General features: G+C 50.8%; 1 protein-coding gene across 4 annotated transcripts in view; it reads left to right on the plus strand.

Moving 5' to 3' along the window:
- Positions 1–20,999, plus strand: part of PDE10A (phosphodiesterase 10A) — a 582,460-nt gene that overhangs the window by 281,290 nt on the left and 280,171 nt on the right. Inside the window, exon 1 of one of the 4 annotated variants that reach the window (XM_027601968.2) lies at positions 7,496–8,366. The exons of 1 other annotated variant lie outside the window; for it this stretch is intronic. In XM_027601968.2, the coding sequence (XP_027457769.2) occupies positions 7,496–8,366 (871 nt within the window). Of the gene's footprint in view, positions 1–7,495; positions 8,367–15,190; positions 15,528–20,999 lie in introns of those variants that run through there. 2 more of the 4 variants (XM_027601965.2, XM_027601961.2) reach the window with 2 other exon arrangements.

Consider the following 20,999-nt stretch of genomic DNA (forward strand, 5'->3'; position numbering starts at 1 on the left):
GGGAGAGCAGCAGCTGAATGGAAGCCCCTTCAAGCATCTCTCCCTTTCTGTATTTCACTCAACTGCATTTTCTGATGGCCCGTGTTAGGACGTGGATTCGGGGTATGTCCATTTGTACAGCACAAGACACACGGCCTCGGATCAGGATGCTCACTGCAGGACCAGAGGCCCGCCTCAGACCCTTTGGAAGGACAGGGTGGACACAGTCTGCCCAGAACCTGTGAATAACTTGCCCGTCTGCAGCTTTCTCTCTCTGATTCCACACAAGCCACCCTAACCATCCATGTGTGGCAGAATTATTTTTCCTGGCCCCCTGCCAGGTGGCCCACTTGAGCAAATGCAGCCTCTAGATGCTCCCTTCCTGCTCTGTTCAACCACGAGCATCCAGATTTGGGCTTGGGCCAGCCGAGTCCTTTCACAAATAACCAACAAACTATCTAATTCTACTTAGCCTTGCTGTGTTCTTCTGCAAAGTCGGCACTTGCCTGCTTTGCCACGGTCATGTCCCTCAGCCCGAAGCTGTCAGTGCACAGCAGACAAACATCTCAGAAGTGGAAAGTAAAATGGAGAATTATGATGGAGATTTCACATCAGGAGGATATGTTTAGCTTTTTGGTATATTTTTTCAACTTGGGTTGATATGCTAAGTAATGGTTTTTTATTCCCGTTAGCCATGATGGTGAGTTACTTGAGTGGGGTAAATGTCCTTATGTAGGATTATTTTGAACACCAGTAGGCATAGTGCAGGATAATATGCCAAGGGTGCAAGACTCCTAGGTAGAGATTTCTGGAAACTTCAAGTGGAAATTTCTACCAGAATGCAGTGCTAGAAGGGAGAAGAAGAAGAGTAAAGTTTCATGCACACCCTTGTATTGCAATAATCTGACTGGAGACCTGCAGTCAATGAAGAGACAGCTTTGAATTCAGGACACCTCCTGCTGGGCTTGTGCCTATACTTACTGGCTATTCTGTTTGGAACAATGAAGCCCTATCAGATGACTGCTTCCTATTGGGAGCTTCATGTGCATGCAGATGACCTGCTTGGAAAGGACATCCCACTTTTTTGACTTTACCTTTGTTGTTGACTACAACATTCATCAGTGCAACACAGGAACACCAAGTTATTAAACCCCAATTTCTGAACCAAAGGAAATGAATGTGTCCAGAAATGACGGAAGATGCATTTTCTCAACTTCTTTCTTCAGCTACCTGTCTGATAGATGCTGGCATATTTCTCTGGCTCTTGGTCAAGTCATATAGATAAGACATGCAGCTGAAAACCAACGCTCTTGCGGTGTTTTTTTTTCCCATAAGGATCCATTTCAGAAGACTGAATAGACAAAGTTCTAGGTGCAGCTCCCATGTAAAGTGATACTTTTACAGATACTGGACATGCATGACCAGAAAGTCGGGCTGACTGTGTAGACGGGGGCCTTTGTCAATCCAAATCTTTGGGAGAGTGGCCTGGGAACCGCGTGTCTAACATCCTGTAATGCACGACAGCAACCCGGGGCACTTGACCACTGCGTGAAACTCTCTCACTCTCCTTCTCCCCTGAGCACTTTAATAAGAGAAGCTCAGGGAGAAACTGGTCTTTACAAGTCAAGGCCTCACATCAGAACAATTCACCCATATGAATGAACTTGGTCTCCCACGCATGCCCTTAAATACCCATCCAGTCCTGGTCTAGACTGGGACACAACTTGGAGAGGCCACTTGTGCCCCAGGCCATGCCTGGCTTCTTTTATTTATTCAATTTTTTTAGGTGAACAGAAAAGAATACATTCTTTGGATTAAATGAGCCATTTTGTTCCCCATTTTTGAGACAATCTGTAAGAGCCAACAATTTTTCTTTTTCTCATAACTCCTTGTATAAATATCAAGGCTCCTCATAAAAATATGGGTATTAAAATAAAATAATGCTTACAAGAAAAGAATTCCCAAGCCATAGATGAAGACGTGCTTATTTAATTAATTAATTAATTTATTTATTTATTTATTTGAGAGAGAGAGAGAGAGAGAGAGCACATGAGAGGGGGGAGGGTCAGAGGGAGAAGCAGACTCCCTGCTGAGCAGGGAGCCCGATGCGGGACTCGATCCCGGGACTCCAGGATCATGACCTGAGCTGAAGGCAGTCGCCCAACCAACTGAGCCACCCGGGCACCCGAAGACGTGCTTATTTTAAACAAACTTAACAATCCACACAGTAATTTGTGTTGGCACTAAGGGACTCACTATGGTGGAACAGACTCAGTAGGAATTTTGGTGACCTTTCGTGGAACTCTATGCTCGTTTGTACCTAAGGTGTTTCTAGGGACAAGCCATACCATCTAGAGGAATTTAAGCTATTCCCTGGTGTAGGCTTCTTATCCAGAATGCCCCCTGTGGTCACTTTCCACTTAAATGCTTTAATTGGGCTGTGGCTCGCTTAAAGTATTTCTTTTAGGGTGTGTGTGTGTGTGTGTGTGTGTGTGTATGTATATATATATATATATATATATATATATATAATTCTCTCATACTATTTCTACTGGACTCTTAAAACACAGTCTCAAGTGTAATTGATATCTCTGCCCTGCAAAAGTTTGGTGAAAGTGTTGATTATTTAAGTGACACTGAGTATTCTTTAAACACAACAAGGTTATACTCTGATTTGTATGTTTTTGAGAAATGAAAGGTACTTCAGCATTCTACAAATCACAGTGGGTCTCTAAAGTTATTTGATAATTTTGTGATGGCAGCATCTTCAAAATTTAGTTCTGTGTCATAACACGGCAGTGTTATATAAGAGTTAATGCTCACATGGTTATCACAGGAACTTAGTATTGATTATATAACCACAGCAGTACTTTCTAACACCAATATCCTCAGGGCTAGATACTCATTAGACATTAAGCAGAACTAATTTTTAGGAGGGAATTAAATGTTTTGCTTTCAATTAATGAAAATTTCCACTTGAATCATTATCTATCAAGAAGAACACTGAACCCTCTTTTCAGAAGGTATGGGTACTTAAGAAGACTTATTTGAAATATTAATGTTTTAATAATCTGCCTATTATCAAAAATATTCTCATTGAAAATGAAACACTATTTTGATTTTTTAAAATGAAAAATAACATACTGGTTTTTATTTGTTTTATAGCATAAAGCAATAAAAAACCATAGTTTGTTTTATAGTTAATTGGTTTGAATTCATAAAAATAATTTAATCTGAAGATCTAAGAATATTAAGGATAGCTGAAGAAATTGAATTGGTTTTTTGATCGTATTAGTCTTTTTCAAGACTGTGCCATACAGTGTATTGACTTTATAATAATGTTTTCTTACTAAATTATAATGACCTTTGGTTTTTAGGCTTGACTACAACAATACTGTGGGCATGCACCCCTCACTTTAGTCAAGATTTATTAATATCGACACTAAAAGAAATTTGTAAGCATTGGGCATGCAGGCGACAGGTAGGGGAGCAATCATTGAATGCCTATTGTATGCTGGCCTTTATGAAAGGTTCTGAGTGGTAAGAGTAGCAGGACCCTGATATCAAGCTGTTTAAAATGGAATTGTCAACACAAATTATACCTGCATTACATTTCTCAAGAGATTTAATACAAAATGTTCATATGTGCAGATTAAAACCCAACAGTTCCAGGAGTCTAGACAACGAAGCTATGGTGGGCTAGGGAAAAGAAAAATTGAAGGAGGCTTCCAGGAATGACAAACTTAGAACCAGGAGGGAGGGATGTGGGAGGCTTAGGAGGGTGAGTGAGTAAAAGCCCAACACCTGACTCCATTTTCAGCCTGCCAGATAATCGCTAATAAATTATTTCATTAGAATGTAGAGGGTCTGTGTGATATTCTATCTCACACCTGAGTGACATATACATTGATAATTTACTAGCAATTAAATTGAAAATCGGGCATGAAAATGCTCATATTTCTATGAATTTGGGAGCAAGAGCCACTTGCTTATGAATTATTGTTCTCAGAAACTGTAGATTTCTGTAAGTCAGAACATTTAAAATCAAGGAAAGACAATGTGTCTTTTTAACAGACTTTACCTGTATAAGTAGATGAGTTTAATATTTAATCAGCCCTTGTTTCTTATCTTTATACAGAAAGGTTACTAGCATTTGAAAGGAGAAAACAGATTATCAAGACTCAGTCAGCAATGTGAAATGGACAGCTGTCAGCACTAATCACAAAAGTTGCAAAATAAAATCAGTTGAGACACAGGCCTGCACATTGACCGAAATTTCATAAAATTTAACCGTATTTATTGTAAACTTCAGGCTATTAAAAGGGGTGGATGGTTAAAGTATTATAAAGAAATTTCACAAATATATGAGGAAATCATTTAAAAATATCTTAGACTCTACCTTGACCCATGTTTTAAAGTGCCTTTAAGAACAAATAATTCAAATGAGAGCATAATCAGGCAGATGCTGAAGCATAAGTTTTCAGTTACCCAGATAAACTTCTTTCCTGATCATTTTTCTTGCAAAAGGGCAGAGACAAATGCTTTTATATTTAACATTGATCATCATAATTTTGGCAGCTTTACTAGTGTTCACTGCCCTCTTAACATTATTTTAGTTTTTATTCTTTGCAGTAGGATGGCATTTTCTCAGTTGAGAATGAAGAAAATCGTTTATTTCACAAAGAGCACTGTAATGGTCTGACTTCCTGCCCCTGCTCATCCCATGCTCCTGGAGTTACAACTAATAATTTAAGTTGTGTGTAAATGGTACTGCAATCTGATAACCTTCTGACATATAACTACACCACAAACTTTATGGGCACAATCAGAAAACGGCGCTTACTGAATTATGGGCCAATGTGTTTATTCACAAAAGGTTTGGAGTAACAAAAGTTTAGTGACAATCTTCTCTCTCTTCTGATATGTCACTAGAGAAGCTCAAAGAGAAGGAAAAGAACCCACAAGAGACACATCCTGCCGGTGTTGCAACACCTGAACACAGGGGTGAGTGACGGAGCCTCTACGTCCGTGTGTTTGTAATTTAAATCTTTGACTAAACAGTATTTCGTCAAGAAAGGAAAAGTGGCCGGGTGCCTACTACACTGACGTTTACAGAGGTGAACTCCAGTACGAAGTAGGGAGTCACGAACCAATGTAATCGATAATCAGTAAACACCTCCGCGACGTGCTCCTTTTCCGTTGTCATGCTTTGTCGTTTTTAATTTGTCCAGGAAACGTGTGCCTTCCAGCAAGCGTTTGGAGAAAAGAAGGACGAATAGCCAGAAAGAAGTTTTATTCCATTAGAGTTAGAAAGAATCTAAAGTTTATCTTCTGATTTAACCAAGACTCAGAGAACAAATATTTGATGGTTCCCGCCCCACTTACCGCGCCCATATGGAGACTTATACCCGAATTACATGTACATTTTCTTGTAATTGGAAAGCCACTTTAATCACTCCAAAAGGCAACAAAGGAAACGTAAAGGACAAGGAGAAACATTTTGCGTGTAAAAGAATGAAGAGCAAATTCTCCGAGGAGAAGCATGTGCTCCCCAGCCCCGTGGGCAGCCTCCCGCGACCCTCCCCGCGCGGCCAGGTCCGCAGCGGGTGCAAACTCCCGACGCCCGATACTCAACGACCGAGTCTGCGCCTCTCAGACGCGTCGCCCGTGAGGCTGATTGATCGTTCTAGTGTTTCCTTCGTCGAAAAACTGCAAAGGCAACGGCAAAATACCCACTCTGTAAGGTAAGAGTCACCGGAATCTTTTTCCTGTTTCGCAAATTTAGGGATTACGACCTAGTGAGAGCCAGGGCTGGCGACTGTTACACGCGACGCTCGGAGTGCGCCCCGCAATTGCAGAAACGCCCTCAGCTTTTGCTGGGAGAGGGGAGGCACACCAAATCCCAGGCGCCCCGTTTGCCCAGTTTGGTGCAAATACAAATATGCTCATTTCCACTATGGGTTGTTTAGATAGGAGTGGGAAAAAGCAGAGACAAGGGAAGAATCTGGAGCACACTTCAAAATAAAAAACACTTGAGAACTGGACCGACCACCGTGGAAAGCGAAAAACGGCCGCGGGGCCGGACGCACGCCGGGCCCCTAGCCCTGTGTTAGCCAAGCGGCTGCACCGCCGCGCACGCCTCGCGCTCAGGTGACCGCCTTGCCCTTCGTGGAAGCTGGGCTTCGGAGCGTGTTCTCCAGTCCTGGGAAGGTGACCTAGTCGAGGGAATCTGGATAGCTCGTCCCACTGCGCGGCAGCAAGCCTGCGCCCCCCACTCGGACCCGGAGCGCGGTGGTGACCCCGTGCAGCGCGCCGGCCGAGACGCAGGCATCTACGCATCTGTGCGCTCTGGCGCTTCAACTTCCCAAACTTCTGGCGGCTCCTTGTTCTGAGCGCCCATTGGGCGGCACATTTCCCTTCAGTTCAGTAGCAACTGTTGGAGTCAGGGCTGGGAAGGAGGGGGCGTGGAGCGGGGACGGGGGGGGGGGGGGTGTTGTCCCAAAAAGCCGCAGGTGAGGAAGTGGTCCTCAGGACTTTGGGAGGATGATCTCGCAGTTTTTCTTTTTAGAGCCATAATTGCCCTTTCCATTCTTACCCGGCAAACTGGGCTGCGCGCACGAAGTTCTTTTTAAAGTGTGTTTTGCAAAGGGAGTCCTGGAGGATGAATAGGCTTTCTAAATCTCAGTTCATTGGAAACACTGTGCGTTGATTTAAACTCCAACCAAACGTCCGAGTTTGAACTCCTCTCCCGGGAGCTCTGAGCATAGCTCGGTTGGAGCTGCTGGCCAGCCAGGGTTCGCTGGCTCGGGCAAGGGACAGGCCGACGTGGCTTGCCCAGCAGCGCACAGCTGCAGCAGCTGCTAGGCGGCGAATTTAGAATCCGGAACACCAGACCCAGATGTGACGACGCCCCACAGAGACGCAGGAGCTCCCCTGCCCCTACCCCCACCCCCCGGGCCCGGGCGCCCAGCGTCCTCAGAGGGCCGCGGGTGGTGCGGGGACCTGGAGCCCGGGGGCCCAGTGGCGGCGGGGCGCACTACGTGGGGGAGGGCGGCGGCGGCGTGGGGAGCGCCCGCTCCGCCAGTGGGCGTCTTCTGCAGCCGCCGCCACCACCTCCGCCACGGGCAGCGGCACTGCGGCGCTTTTCTCCGCTGCTTTCGAGCAGTCGCCGAGGCTCAGCCACCGGAGCGCGCACCAACCACGCCACGCTTGCAGGCAGCGTCTCTGCAGCCCCTCGCCCCGGCCGGGAGCACGCCGATTGTGCGCGCCATCCGGCAGCCAGGCGCCGCCGCCGGGAACTCGCGCCCGGCCCGAGGTCCTCCCGCACCCAGAGCGGGACGCAATGTGAAGACTGGGCCGGGAGGGGCGCGGAAGACCGGAGAGGAGGAGCAGACCCGCGCTCGGGCCGACCGGCCGGGGAAGGCAGGTCCTGCGGGGGCGGAGCCCGCCGAGTCCGGGCTCGCGGCGCGCCCCTCCCGCCGGCGGCCTGCCCCACCGCGGCCCAGGGCGGAGGGCCATGGCCAGCCCCGTAGAGCCGCTCACTCCCCGCCCCCAGGCCCCCCTGCCGGCGGCCGGGGACGAGCCCGGATCCGGCCCCGGCAAACTCCGCCCGGAGCCCTGGCGCGGCGCTGCCGGCGGGGGGAGCGCGGTGGGCCCGGGTCCGGCCCACGAGCTGCCTGGCCGAGGCCGGGCCGAGCGCGCCGCGCCCCCGCGCCCGCCCCACTCCTCCGCAGGCCGCGCCAGCCCCGCGGGGGGCCCGGGCGCCCTGTGCGCGCGCGGCAGCGGCGGCTGGGGCTCGGCCCGCGCTCCCTTCGCGCTCGCCCTCTCCTCCCCTGTCCCCTCCTCCTCTCCATCTTCCTTTTACTTCTGGCCGCCGCCCCCCCCGCCCCCTCCTTCCCTTCCCCCCTCCTCATCTGCCTTTCACCTCCCCGTGCGTCTCCCGGGAGGGGAGGGCGCAGCGGCGGCGGCGGCGGCTCGAGGAGGCGGTGGCGAGGCCGGCGGCGGCGGCGGCGGCGGAGGAGGACCCGAGGCAGCTCCCTTGAGCGCCCCTCCCAGCAGTAGTCCCCGCGGCGGCGGCGGCGGCGGCGGGCGGCGGCGGCTCTTCCTCTGCTCTGCGCTCCAGGCTTTGCTGCTCCCAGCCCGCGCCGGATTCCGGCTCCCGCTCGGCCCGGCCGCCCGCCGCGCGGGCTCCCCCGGCTTCCCGGGCGCCGGCGGGGGCTGCCCCGGCCCCAGCCCAGGCGGCGGCGGCCGAAATCCGCGGCGGCCCCAAGGCGCCGGCTTCGCCCTCGCCGCCGCGTCCTCCCTGCTCTTCGGCTCCGACATGGAAGATGGACCTTCTAATAATGCGAGCTGCTTCCGAAGGTTGACGGAGTGTTTCCTGAGCCCCAGTAAGTACCGGGCTCCCCGTTCCCCGCAGTCGGGGGCGCGCAGGGTGCTTGTGCCCGGGGCATTTGGCGCCCAGTGGGCTTCACTGTAGGACGGGAGGCTCGAGGCACATTGGTGGCGCGCGGGAGCGTCCGTCAGCGCCGGGACACCGGGGTTTCCCAGGCTCCGCGTGCGTGCGGGGGAAGGGTGACCCGGGAGCTCGGCGAGCGCCGCGCGGTGAGAACGGGACCCGCTGCCCGCCTCGGGTCCCCCGGTGGTGTTTGAGGCCACACTTGCCCGGCCCGTCGCTGCAGTCTCTACTCCGTGACCCCTTACGCCAGGCTCCTCTCCTCTTAGCCTGGGACCAGTGAGGCTGGAAGAAACGCGCTTCCTTCCACTTGGAGGTCCCGCCCGCTGGGTCCCCTGGCCGGGTGAGGGCAGGCCAGGACACCGGATCTCCGCGCTCCCGAAGGTGAAGGCACTCGCGGTTCTCCGGGTTCAGTGTCGGTGCCCAGGTCTCTCCCCTCCCCGCCCCCGCTGCAAGTGACCCCGTTCCAGAGCGTGGACTAGCGGAGTGCAATAGGTGCACCTCCACTAAGAGTCCACTTTCTCTAGGTCCCGGGGTTTAGCTGGTGCTTGGGCTGGTAAAGGGAAGGACAATGGGGCGTTAGGGTGGAGGAAGGCGCCGCGGGTTCGGACCCCCGGGCCGACTAAGGCCGCCCCGCCTCCCCAGTCCCGGGTGCTGGGCTGAGAGCGTGCTGGAGCAGGGGTGGTAGAAGGCGTGTCGCGGGGGAGGGGGGCAAGGCTGAGCAGAATAGTCAAGGCAGAGGTTTGCTAGAAGGCAGGAGGCGGAAGATGTTAAGGGAAGAGGCGCCCGGTGCGCAGAAGAGGGGATCGCCGTTGTTGTGGATGGAGGGCGAGCAAGGTGAGGACGGGAGACCTGGGGCTGGGGGTGGGGAGTGGCGAAGGTCGCACCCGCGGGGCACCGGGCGACTCCGGCGCCAGCCGGGTTGGGCAGGGTTCTTCCTGGCCCTAAGCGCGGAGCCCGGGCGCCACCGTCCACCGCGTGCGCACCCGAGCCTTTGTCTGCTGCTCGCTGGGAACCGCGTTTCCGCGGCGCCTTCTCCCGGCAGACTCTCCAGGGTCGCGTTTTGGCTTCCTGCTCCCATCTGCCGCTCACTCCCCAGCCCTGGGCAGTCTTCGTCCCTGGGCACTTGGGGTCCAGCCCAACCTCGCTGCTGGTACTTGTCTGGGCACACTGCCCGCCTGAGCGCCGCTGGGGTGCAGCCCCTGGGCCTGCGAGCGTGTCATGTGCGGGCCCTACAGCCCCCAGCGATCCCGCCTCCTGGGCGCGGGGATCCACCCGGGCCGCGTGGCCCAGCGGCCTCTCGCACGGCGCACCCCGGCTGCCCAGCGGCTGTTTCTGCCCCTACTTGACCGTGGCCCTGATAGGACTGCTAGGCGTGGTCCCTGGACCCCCCTCCCGACTCCTCCATCCTGTAGTCTCCCGTAGTCAGACGCAGCTCCCAGTCATCTGCTTCCTCAGGCCGCCCCCCCCCCCCCCCCCCCCCCCCGCCCCGCCCCGCCCCGCCCCGCCGGTGTTGGTTGATTTTTTAGATGCTGCATTTGGCGGGGGATGTGGTCGGGGCATGAGGTGTCGCGCCCTGCTGCCCTTAGATGTGGACATTTTTACTTACTGAAATGGACACGGATGTGCCACGAATTGAAGGTGGGGTGAGAGCATGGAGCTCCCAAGGAGTTCCGAAGTGTGTTGGTTAAGCCTTGGGCCTAGAACTGGGGTTCTTGTCTGTTCCCTTCCACGTGCATTTGTGCATTCTAAATAAACATCTACGTTTCACATTTGGCTGTTGGGGCGTGTGTGGGAAGGGAAGAGTGCCATGCCTTGCCTGTGGGGAGAGGGCAGTGGCAAGGAGACAGGGGTGTGAGCATTTGGGTGGAACAGGATTTCCTAAAATGATGAAGTTTCTGTTTGTATTTGCTCTTTTGGGGTTTGTTAGTTTGGGTGGGGGTACCTTGCCAGGGATGTTGTGGGGCTGGATAAGGATGAACAGTCCAGGTTGAATGAGGCTGAACTAGTGGGTTCCCAGCAGGCTTTCCCTTTGGAAGGACAGAGAACCTAGAGAAGAAAGCCATCAGAAGGGACCCACTCTGCAGAAAGTTCTGGCTGGGAGAAGCCCAGTGATAATCACACTCAAGAATTGCTGGGTTTTGTCTTTCTGTGTGTGTTTTCTTCCCTTGAACCAAGTCAGCAAGGAGTAGTCTGGGGTTTGAATAGGAACAAGAGGCTACAAGGTCTTCTTTGGGATTTTGCTAAGGTGCTAAGTATGAAAGTACTCTTAAGCACAATCTGTTATTAGGCAGAAGTGGGGAAGAGGCTGAATGGACGCTCAAAGGACAGTAACCAGTTTCTGCTCTGACACTTTTGGGGTCTTTGTTTCTGTCTCGCTGCATGATAGTCTTCATCTGTCTGAATTGGTGAAGTACCAGAATCTTGGCAGACTTTTTGATATTTGTCAGTAAAAATGAATTCTGGGTTCTGTAAGAATGGAAAAATGCCCAAATGTATACAGACGTGTCTTAATTGTTGCACGTTTATTCTCTTTTTTACCTTTCCGTTTGGTCTCTTCTGGGTCTAACAGTCCAGTTGTCACATAAAGGCTGCTGTGTCCAATTCCTGTTTCTAGGAATGCTGGTTTTTATTTTTATCCTCACAAAAAGCAACTCATGGGTTGGAAGTTGGATATCCTGGTTCCATTCTTGCCCATTTTGGTTTTGCATTTTGGTTCACACTGATTCACTGGTTTGCTCAGTAATGCATGGAACAAACATTTATTAAAAGCTACTGCCAGTTGCCAGGTGTTGCCCTGGCCTGGCCATGGTCCAAGAGGAGTTCACCAAGAGATCCTCCAGGAAGCAGGTTTAGCATTGACGCCCAGGGCTCATAGGTGGGTGGTCATGCTCCCTTCCTGTCCAGTCATGCCTGACTCCCCCTCATCTGCCATCCACCTTTTAAATGTTGACCTCTGACCTTGTCCTCGGGCTCAGGGCTTCAGCACATCACTGCTTCAAAAGTTGCTGACTGGAACAGAAAGCCATCTCTGCACTTGGAGATCCCAGATCCTCCCAGAAAGAATGGAGAAGTCCACTTTGCATCAGTGTGTGTGAGCATGCATGTGTGTGTGTGTGTGTGTGTGTGTGTGTGTGTGTACATGCATGCAGAGGAAAGTCAAGAAGTCACGCTGTGATTTCTGGAAAAAACAACTCACCTTGTCTGTACTTGGTGTTGTGGTGGAAAGTGCAGGAGAGGTATCTGAGCAGAGAAGAGAGCTTGAGAATACTGCCTTAAGGACATTCAGAAGTCAGAAGAGTCTCTCCGAGATTTCCTCTACCTCGCCAGTGCTCCTGTCTCTCTACAGCTGCCTACTCTGAATGGTGCAGAGCTGTAGAAAAAGGAAAGGGCTGGTTGGTCAGGGCGGAGGGGACAGAGGGAGCAAGGTAAAGAACATGGCAGAGATTTGTGAATGCCGTCCACAGACGCTGCTTCAGACTACAGTGTATTGTGTCTTTTTCAAATGTTCACAACAGAAAATGTGTGTGTTTCCAGAAATGGTAGTTTTGAAATATGCTCTGCATCAACCCCTAACCACTCTTGCTCTGTTTCTTGAGCCTGAAGATACTACGCGGTCAGCACTTGAACACACTGAGATAAATAGGGTTCCTTTTAAGAGCAAATGTGTGTAACACACGGAAGCTACGCTACACTTTTCATGTAGCTTCTTTTTACAGCATTGGTGAGACAGAGGTTGCTGAGGGTGTGGGGCCAGAAGCACAGCAACAGGAATGGAGGTCAAGTCAATTCACAGCCAACCAACAGGTGTTCACTGAGTCCCTAGTCAGCGCAAATTGTTTGAGGTAGATGAAAATAATGATGACTGTTCCTTCCAAGGACCTGAAATACGGATCTGGATACCTACCAAGATACCCAGGAAAGCGGAGTTGTCAATTTTCCCTGCCTGGCCAGGGTGCAGGTCATGGTAGACCAGGTGTCCGTGGAGATGTCCATGTCTGTTGTGGCTGGAGTAGTCAGAAGGGCTGAAATCCACGGGCCACACTGTTTGGCTGGAACTGCTAAGGGGTGTTAATTTAAATTTCACAGAATTCCTCTTTTAGTTTCAAAAAACCTACATGAACAAAGATAATCCCTAAAAATCTAAATCAGAGGTAGCGGAAACAGAGGACAGTGTCTTCTCTCACGTCAGTCTGATGTCTTACCCTTGGATAATTTTGCACATAAAACTTTCTCTGTCCCTTGGGAAAAGAAATGCATTGCAATAAGATAAGTAAGCCATGGGGATATAATGTACAACATGGTGTCTATGGCTAATAATAGTGTGTTGCGTATTTGAAACTTGCTAAGAATGTGGATCTTAAGAGTCCTTCATCACAGGGAAAAAAGTGCTAGATAATTAAGTAAGTGTTAGGATTTTGTTTACTATAAAGCAGGTTAAACCTGGTGTGATGAACTTCTCATCAATATATTGTTAATTTTTGTTTGTTTAAAAACAGCTCTGGCAGTCTGGGAAGGAAAGAAAAAATAATTTTCATGAAAAAGGAATATTTCTCCCTTAAAAAGAACGCTCTTAGTTGTAATTCAAAACATTTTAATTTCCTTTTAAAATGTAAATCAAGCTCCTCCAGCTGATCTAAATTGGTCTAAGGGAAAACTCCACAGTGATAGAGTAGCTCAAGATCTTACAAAGGAAACAGAAGATGCCTAGCACTCTGCTTTTATTTGTAGCATTTACCACTTTCTGGAATTCTCTTGCTCATTTACTGGCCTGCTTCTTTATTGCCTGTCTTCCCTGTGCAGAAAGCAAGCTTGGTGAGAGCCTGAGGGAGGGAGCTTGTCTTTTTTGGTTATATCCCTGAGACTGTAACAGTGGCTGATGTATGAACTGAAGGTGCCCTAATATTTGTTTTGGAAATTCAAAGGTGAAAAGAAACATAAAATAACAACGTGGTGCTTGTGGAAAGGGAACCTAGGAATTGAAGGCCACTCATTGAAAACTGACTTGGCCTCAGCCTCTGTGTGCCAGGATCCCACCGTGGGGGAGACAGGGTCCGCGCCCCAAGAGCCCACAGCTAGCAGGTGAGGCAGACAGTTTGCGGACAGAGTCCCTCGCAGAGGCAGTACGGGGTGCTCTAGGGACAGGAAACGGAGCACCAGCTGATTGGCAGGCCCTGAAAGGATCTCACAGAGGAGCCAAGAGGAGTCTTGAGGTGGAGGGGTTCTTCCTGTCCAAGCACGGGGGAGCGAAGCCTCGGGGAGGCCCTGCTGGCTTGCAGAGGGCACAGCCAGAGGCTGCTGTGGGAAAATAGCTGCGGTGAGGCGTGGGGGGGTGGTGGTGAGGAGAGAGGCTTCTCTTGGGCTAACACTCAGGATCTCGTGGTTACTGTGAACCCCTCTGAAGGACTACACACAGAGAGGTAAGGTAGAAAGGCTGGCAGACTACTGCCTCCCGTGGGGGTGCTGGGCTGCTGTGTGGCCAGGGGCAGCGTAATCGGCCAGGTGAGGATATGTGGGAGGCTGAATCCAGATGGGGAGCATGCACCTGAGAAGTAGGGGAGAGAGAAGCCATAGGGAGCAAGTGATATTAATAGGACTGGGTGACTGGATAAGGCAGGGGTCTGATGGCTCCTTAGTTTCTGGATTGGAAGGGGTGTGTGTGTGTGTGTGTGTGTGTGTGTGTGTGTGTGTGTGTGTGTGTGTGTGTGTGTGTGTGTGTAGGGCTGGTGGTGGTCGTAGTGGTTCCTTGTCCAGAGAAAAGGATAAAAGACCAGGAAATACTGGAATTGGCACCTCTTTGGTCAGCACGGTGGTTGGTATGGGTATTTCTGATTGTATGGTGCCTGCATTCTGTGGTGTAGACGTGAACCAGTCGAGCATACCAAGGAAAAAAAACCCATCAAGTATGAGAAGTACCAAATGCCACAAGAGCTATACCTGGAGTTAAACTCGAGAGTCGACGGGACAGCTCCTTTAGTTTGGGTGGTCTGTGAGGGTTTCTCTGTGTAGGGGAAGTCCGCCCGGGGTCTGAATGGCCCATGTGGCCCAAGCAGAGGGAGTCTCAGGTTGGGGGGCAGAATGAGGGCACCTGTTGCCAGAACCGGGGTACAGACCAGAGCAGTGGTGTGGAGTGAAGCCCACAGAGCAAACGGGCCAGGTTGGGGCTTTGTAAGTTGGGGGAAAATTGCATGTTACTGCATGAGCAAGGGAGAGCTACTGGAAGGTTTTCAACTAGTGGGGATTATGTGCTTTGTGGTCCAAGAACCTCCTTCTGGCTGCAGTTCAGTGAGTGAATGCAGGGGCTGTCCTGGAGACTGAGTGTATGGAGGCCACTGTAGTAGGGAGGACAAGGGACGGGTGACCGGCGTGGCAACGAACTGTGGCTTCAGGAGGAGTTTGGAGGCCGAGAATGCAACACGTGCAGGTGGATTGGGTGTGTGGTTAAGGGAAGGGGGAGGGGGCAAGAGTGGTGCCTGGGCTTTCAGTGGAGCAGTTGGGCCCCTGCCCGACTGTGTGAAGGGGAAGCCTGAGAAGGGGCCCACCGGGAGTGGGCAGGGATCCGGTGTTGTGTTTGGCAGCTACTGCACAGCGTAGTGGGGCGTTCAGAAGGCAGCTGGATGAGTCAAGTCTGGCAGTCGGAGGGTGCATGGGGCAAGGCTGCCGAGCCCGGAGTAATCGCCGCGTTCACAGCCTCGGGCTTGGGCCCCCAGTGCGCGTGTGCCCAGGACCCCTGTGCGCCGCGGGCCCCCAGCGCAGCCTGAGGGAGCCGCGAGCACACGGCTGCGCGCTGCCATAGCTTCCCCCGCACGGGGTGTGGAACGACGGGGTGGCTGGCTGGGCAGCCGCAGAGGGAATCGGGTGGGAGATGAGGCTTTGGAACTCCTCGGTAGCAGTAGAAGCCCCGGCTCTGAATGGACACCTGCCGTGACCCGCGTGAGCAGGAGAGACAGAAGCCTGTGTGACGGGAGCCGAAGGGAGAACCATGGAGAACCCGGAGGAGGAGTGAGCCGGAGAGGAGGCGAAATGGAACAGAACGCGCCCTGGAATCGGGAGGGGGCACCGCCGCGCGGAAGGAGCCGTGTGCCGCGGCGATCAAGTAAGTTCGCAGAGCCAGGGGCCGTCAGGGCCGCGTCCAGGGATTCTGAGTGCGGTGGCAGAGATGCAGACCCGTTTTCCATGGGGCAAAGAGTCGGCGGAGACCAATGCTCGGGGCCGGGTTACCCGTGTAGCCCTCAGGGCGGGAAAGGTGAGAGAGAGCCCCAGGGCGTCCCGCTGCAGGCCGCCGGGAGCTGGCTTCTCCCCAGGTGGGATGGACGTGAGAACGGTACTTGCTGAGAAGGACGAAGAAAGAGGAGAAAGAGAACAGAGCAAGCCTTCGAGAAGATGGAGAAAGGAAGCCGGGGACACTGGACCCCTGGAAGGGGGCCCTGTCTGCAGTGAGAGCTGTGGACGGCCAGTGTGGCGGCTGGGGGGCTTCGGGTGCAGGGAGGGGCGCCGTGGGAAGGTGGGAAACTGACGCGAGAGCCCCCCGCCCCTGCAGGCAGCTCCAGCCAGCCGTGAGCAGAGTCGGGGCGCGGGGCCCCGCGCAGGTGGGTCAGTGGCCGGACGGTCCGGCCAGTGACGGGCGTGACCGAGAGCTGCTCAGGGGGAAAGCCCTGGGAGGCCAGCTCGCGTCCGGGCAGCCTCGCCCCCTGGCTGCGTGCGGAGAGCCTTGCGGGCGTAAGTGCGCGCCCCGTCCGCGTGGGCAGATACCCTGAAGCGGGAAGGGCGGACGCTTTGAAGCTCTCAGTACAGATCTTGATGAACATTGCCCACTGGGATGAAATTGGAGCTGTCTCTTGGAGGCGGCAAGGTCTGGGGTGTGTGGAGCTGAGGCACTGCCTGGCGGAGGCCTGAGGGGAAGAACTGTGGTAAGAATGCCCGAGAGAGAGAGAGAGAGAGAGAGCGAGCGCGAGCGAGAGCGGGCGCAGAGGGGTCTGGTGGCGAGCGCTTCACGCGGAAGAGAAGCGGAAGGTACAGGCTGTGGAGTCGTCCTGTGGAGGTCCTTACATGTGCGTCCTGGGGAGGGGCGGGAGGGCCAAGCACAGGGCCGTTGGGTCATGTGACAGGCACGTGTTCATCCAGCATCTGGGTTCCAGTTGCTGCCCTGCCCGCTGGCAACAACTATGTCCACAGACCTCCTCCTTCAAGGAGATGCTGCCTCGGAGGAGGGCGGTGGTTTACAGACAAGATCAAGGGCAATCATGGCACCTTTGAGCAGTGACGGTTGAAGAGGGGTGCACAGGGGGGAGAACACTCTAATGACATCGTTGCCCTGGGACGAAGCTCTCGGCGCAGGGAGTCCCCCCCCCCCCCCCCCCCCCGCCCCGTCTGCCGCCTCATCTCCCCGCCACTTCCTCCAGTGCCAAACTGTTCCTGGTTGGAGAACTTTCGCCCCCCATCAGCATGTCCCCTCCGATGGGGTCCTTTCCTTCCAGTTGCCATCCGCTCGCCTCTGGGAATTCCCTCCTTCTCCCTGGGCTTGCTCACCGTCCCCTCATCGGCGTCCCCCCCCCCCCCCCCCCCCGGGTGCCTGGGGCTGGTACTGTCTCCCTTCCTTCCCGTGGGCAGGAAGCATGTTTTATTCATTTTCTTAACCTCAATGCCTAGCACATTGCCAAGCAATTAGACAATAAGTCTAAAGAATAAGTAAGCGAAGGGGTTTAGGTGGGAGAATATGATCAAAATGGTCCTTTAAGAATATTAGCCTTCCCAAAAGGAAGGCAATAATGAAATAAGTAACGTGGTGCTTGAATTTTAGCATAACTTGAAACATCATTTGATTCATTTTTTTCCCCATGTACTCCAAAAACACTGTTTGACACCAGTGACCAGTGCTTCTGAGTTACCGAGAGTGCAGTATGTCTGGGCGCACAGCTACAGGGGTGTGGGGCTCAGTGTGGGGCAAGCACCACCAGCTGAAGGGAAGGAGGGAGAGATGTGTTTAGAGCATTTGGGGTGCCTCGGTTTTATTTCCTGAGACAGTGATAAAAAGCTTTTTACTTTGACAAAAACATTTTCTACAGTAGCAAAGAGAAAGCGTTGCTTATGAAGGTATTGAAACAGTGCCATGTGTGTCGACATCATGAATTATTTATAAAAATGCGAGCATATTTTGGACTTTTAAAAGTTGGTAAGTACTGTGTAAGAAGCAGTTTTGCATGAAGAGCAGGTCACTGCTGGGAAAAAAGCATCATGAGTATGTGGAATTCAAATTGAACATATTCGTACATGATATAATTATGTGTTTCTGCATTATAGTTTTAGCAGCTCCCAAAATAAACATTTAAAATGATATCCACAAGGCTTGATTACTATGGCTCCCTAGATTTGGTAATTATGTATGTTATCACTACTGTCAGGATTATATCCATTTTCAGATTTTCTTTTTGTCCCAAGACCAGCAGTTTACTCTTCAAACATTCTTGTCTCATCGGTCATCATGCCTTTTTAGGATAATACTCTTTATGTCTCATGATTAAACATATCCAATTATTTTAAGGCATATTAAGGAAAGACTTTGTTATAAAACGTCAGCAATTACAACAGTGTGGTCCTGGCATGTGAATAGATAAACCAATGCAACAGAATAGAAAAGTCTTAAAACAGACCCAGCCAGACACATGAAGGAATTTAGAATATTTTAAAAGTGTTGTCTTTTCTAGGGGTAAAAATAGACTATTGAATAAAATGATTTGGGGACAACTAGGAAGTCATGTAGACAAAAACAAGATTAGATCATACCTCTTACTGCACCTCCAGAAGAGATTCCAAATGGATCATATGTTTGAATAGTTTTTTTTTTTTTAAAGGAAACATAAAAAGACAAAAAAGTGAGGTGATTCCTTCCTAGCCTTGGAATGGGGGGAGACCCCTTCAGTGTGACTCAAAATCCAGAATCCAGAAATAGTCAAAGAAAAGACTGATGCGTGAATCTACAGTAACAGACTTTTTATGACCCTCAGTACCATGAGTTAAGTTCTACCAGATTCCTGGAAAGCTGCTGTGCCGGAGCCCCTAGTCTTTCTGCCCGTGGCCGTTCGGCTTCCGCCAGCGCCTCTGTGCTCCAGCCGCGGGAGATTTCTTTCAGTTCCCAACCATCCTCCCTAGAAGGAAGCACTGACCGCTCCTATCACAGCTAGGGCTCACCGTCCTGGTACAAACAGAGCTCCTGGAAATGGTTAAGTCAAAGAACCTAATAAAACACAGTCAAAGGAAATGAACACATAGTTCCTAGAAAAAGAAGTGAATGGCTATGGAAAAAAAAAAGATTCTCAACCTCATTCATGATAAAATAAATGCAATTTAAAATAACACCAAGGTAGCATTTTCACCTGTCAAATTTGCAAAGATTAACAAACTTGCTACACCATTGACAAGTCTGTGAGGAAAAAGGTATTCCCATACATTCCTGGTGGGAGTATCAATTGGTCCAACCTTTGAAGCAGGCAATTTGGCAGTATTGATCAGTATCAAAAGTGCATGTACCCAATGAAGTAATAATTCTCCTTCTGGGAATTTATCATTCGGTTACACTCACACATAGGCAAAGTGACTTAACAAGGTATTAAAATATTACAGCATCGTTTGAAAGAGAGCATTGAAAACCATGTAAATGTCTAGCCACGGGGGTCTGGCTAAATAAAATTTGCAGCAGTGATCCAGATGCATGAAGGATCTTCCAGGTACCTTGCTGTGTGAAGAAAGGAAAATGTAAAGCAGTGTGCACACGTTCTTGTGTCAGAAAGGACAGTAGACGCGTATACTTGTATTTGCTTGTACTTGCATGTGGAAACCGGGCAGGAACTCGGAAATGGTCAATGGACCATTTGGTCAATGGACCAGTCCTGCTCGGTGGCATGGGTGGGGACGGGGAGCAAGAGTTGTAGAGAGACTCCTGATACATCCTTTTTATATACGTGTTGAGTTTTGAATAACATAATTTACCTATTCGAAAATTAAATTTCCAAACAACAATTTACTGAAATGCCATTTAACTATTTGTCACCTGCTCTGTGGTTGAGGAGATCTTTCCTTGTTGTTGTGTTTTTTATCATCTTCCTATTGAGATCATAGTTTGATTTTTCAGACCCGAGGTTGGTTCACTTCTGTCTTCCTTTAGCCTCCCACTTACTTCTACACAAGATCCCCAAATGTCAAACCATGAATATTAAAAAAAAAAAAAAAAAATCGCATGCATCCGTACCTCTCATGCTTCTCTTATCAGTTCCTTTTCAGCGTCGCTCACCGATTTGAAAGGGGTGGGGAAAAAAAACACTTCTATTTTAATGTATCTTCTGACTCTGAAACAGTCTATGGTTCACATTTAAGAAATGAAGTATTGTTTAAACCGTTGGAGAGCTGCCCAGCCAGCTTCAGCTGGTAGAAATCACTACATTTTGGCAAGAAACGGAGTGTCTTCCCTGTGAAAACGTGGGCTTTACATTCTAGCATTCCTCAACTGAGTGGAAACGGAGCCTCAAGTGGTCGTGTCAGCACCATCTGTAGGGGCCACAGCAGCTTATTATAATTTACTCCAGTGTTGCAATGATGTGACTTTTCATTTAGGGCAGGGACAGTGGGAACTTATGCATTCATTCATCCCCGGGCAGACATTCCCAGGGCTGGTGTGGGAGCCGCTCTGGGCAGACCAGACGGAAGACGGTCCTTGACCTTGGAGACCTCTCCTCTGGCTGCGCCTTTGTGGAAGCATTGAATTCCTCAGATCCTCATATTTGATCTCTTCCCTGATTTTATTTTGGGTTTAAAGTTAATACTCACTGTTTCTCTACGTCTCCAAGTGGGTTTCTTCCTTCCTCCCTGGTTTGGGTATCAGCCCTGCCTATTTTCCTGTGTTCTGCTTTATACCGCTGACATTTTCTTTGTCTTATCACTTAATATTATTTCCTCCTAGTCCAGCCATTGGTTTTATTTTAGCTGCTACTTCCTTCCTCGTTACTGGATTTTGTGAAAACCCTTTCGTAACCTAAAATGTCAGCCTTCCACCCTAACAAACTTCTTTGACCCTAGATTCATGCTTCTGGGGTCTTCACCTGTCACACACCCTAGGCCTTGGGGAAGTACCAGTTGTCAGCTTGCACTTATTTGGGTCTCTTTCTTGAAGGCACTAGTTTTCCGTAGTAGCCTGGGGTGTTCAAGGAAAGCCCTGAGGACTCTTGCTGGCCCCTGCCCCCCATCGGGATGGGGGAGGGGAGTGGGTGGGTGAGCCCCCCAGATGCCTTCAGGGCCTGGTCAGGTAGCTGGGGAAGTCTTTACTTTAAAGATGCTCCTGATTAATGTTAGTGCTCCAGTTCAATTAAGTTTCTCAGGAGATTCTGCCATTTCTGTGCTTCATAACTGTTCTGTTTCTGTGAGGAAATCTGTCATTTTTTTTCTGAGTGACTTTTTGATTCTTTTTGTTTTGTGTTGGAACATTATCAAAGGTATCCTCGCCAAATCTTGGAGACTCGGAGGTGCTATGACTCCTTGTATCCGGGGTGCACTCTGCTGGGAAGTACCTCGTATTGCC

This window comes from Zalophus californianus, chromosome 7 (genome assembly GCF_009762305.2).
Source record: "Zalophus californianus isolate mZalCal1 chromosome 7, mZalCal1.pri.v2, whole genome shotgun sequence".
In the NCBI taxonomy this organism is placed as follows: domain Eukaryota; kingdom Metazoa; phylum Chordata; class Mammalia; order Carnivora; family Otariidae; genus Zalophus; species Zalophus californianus.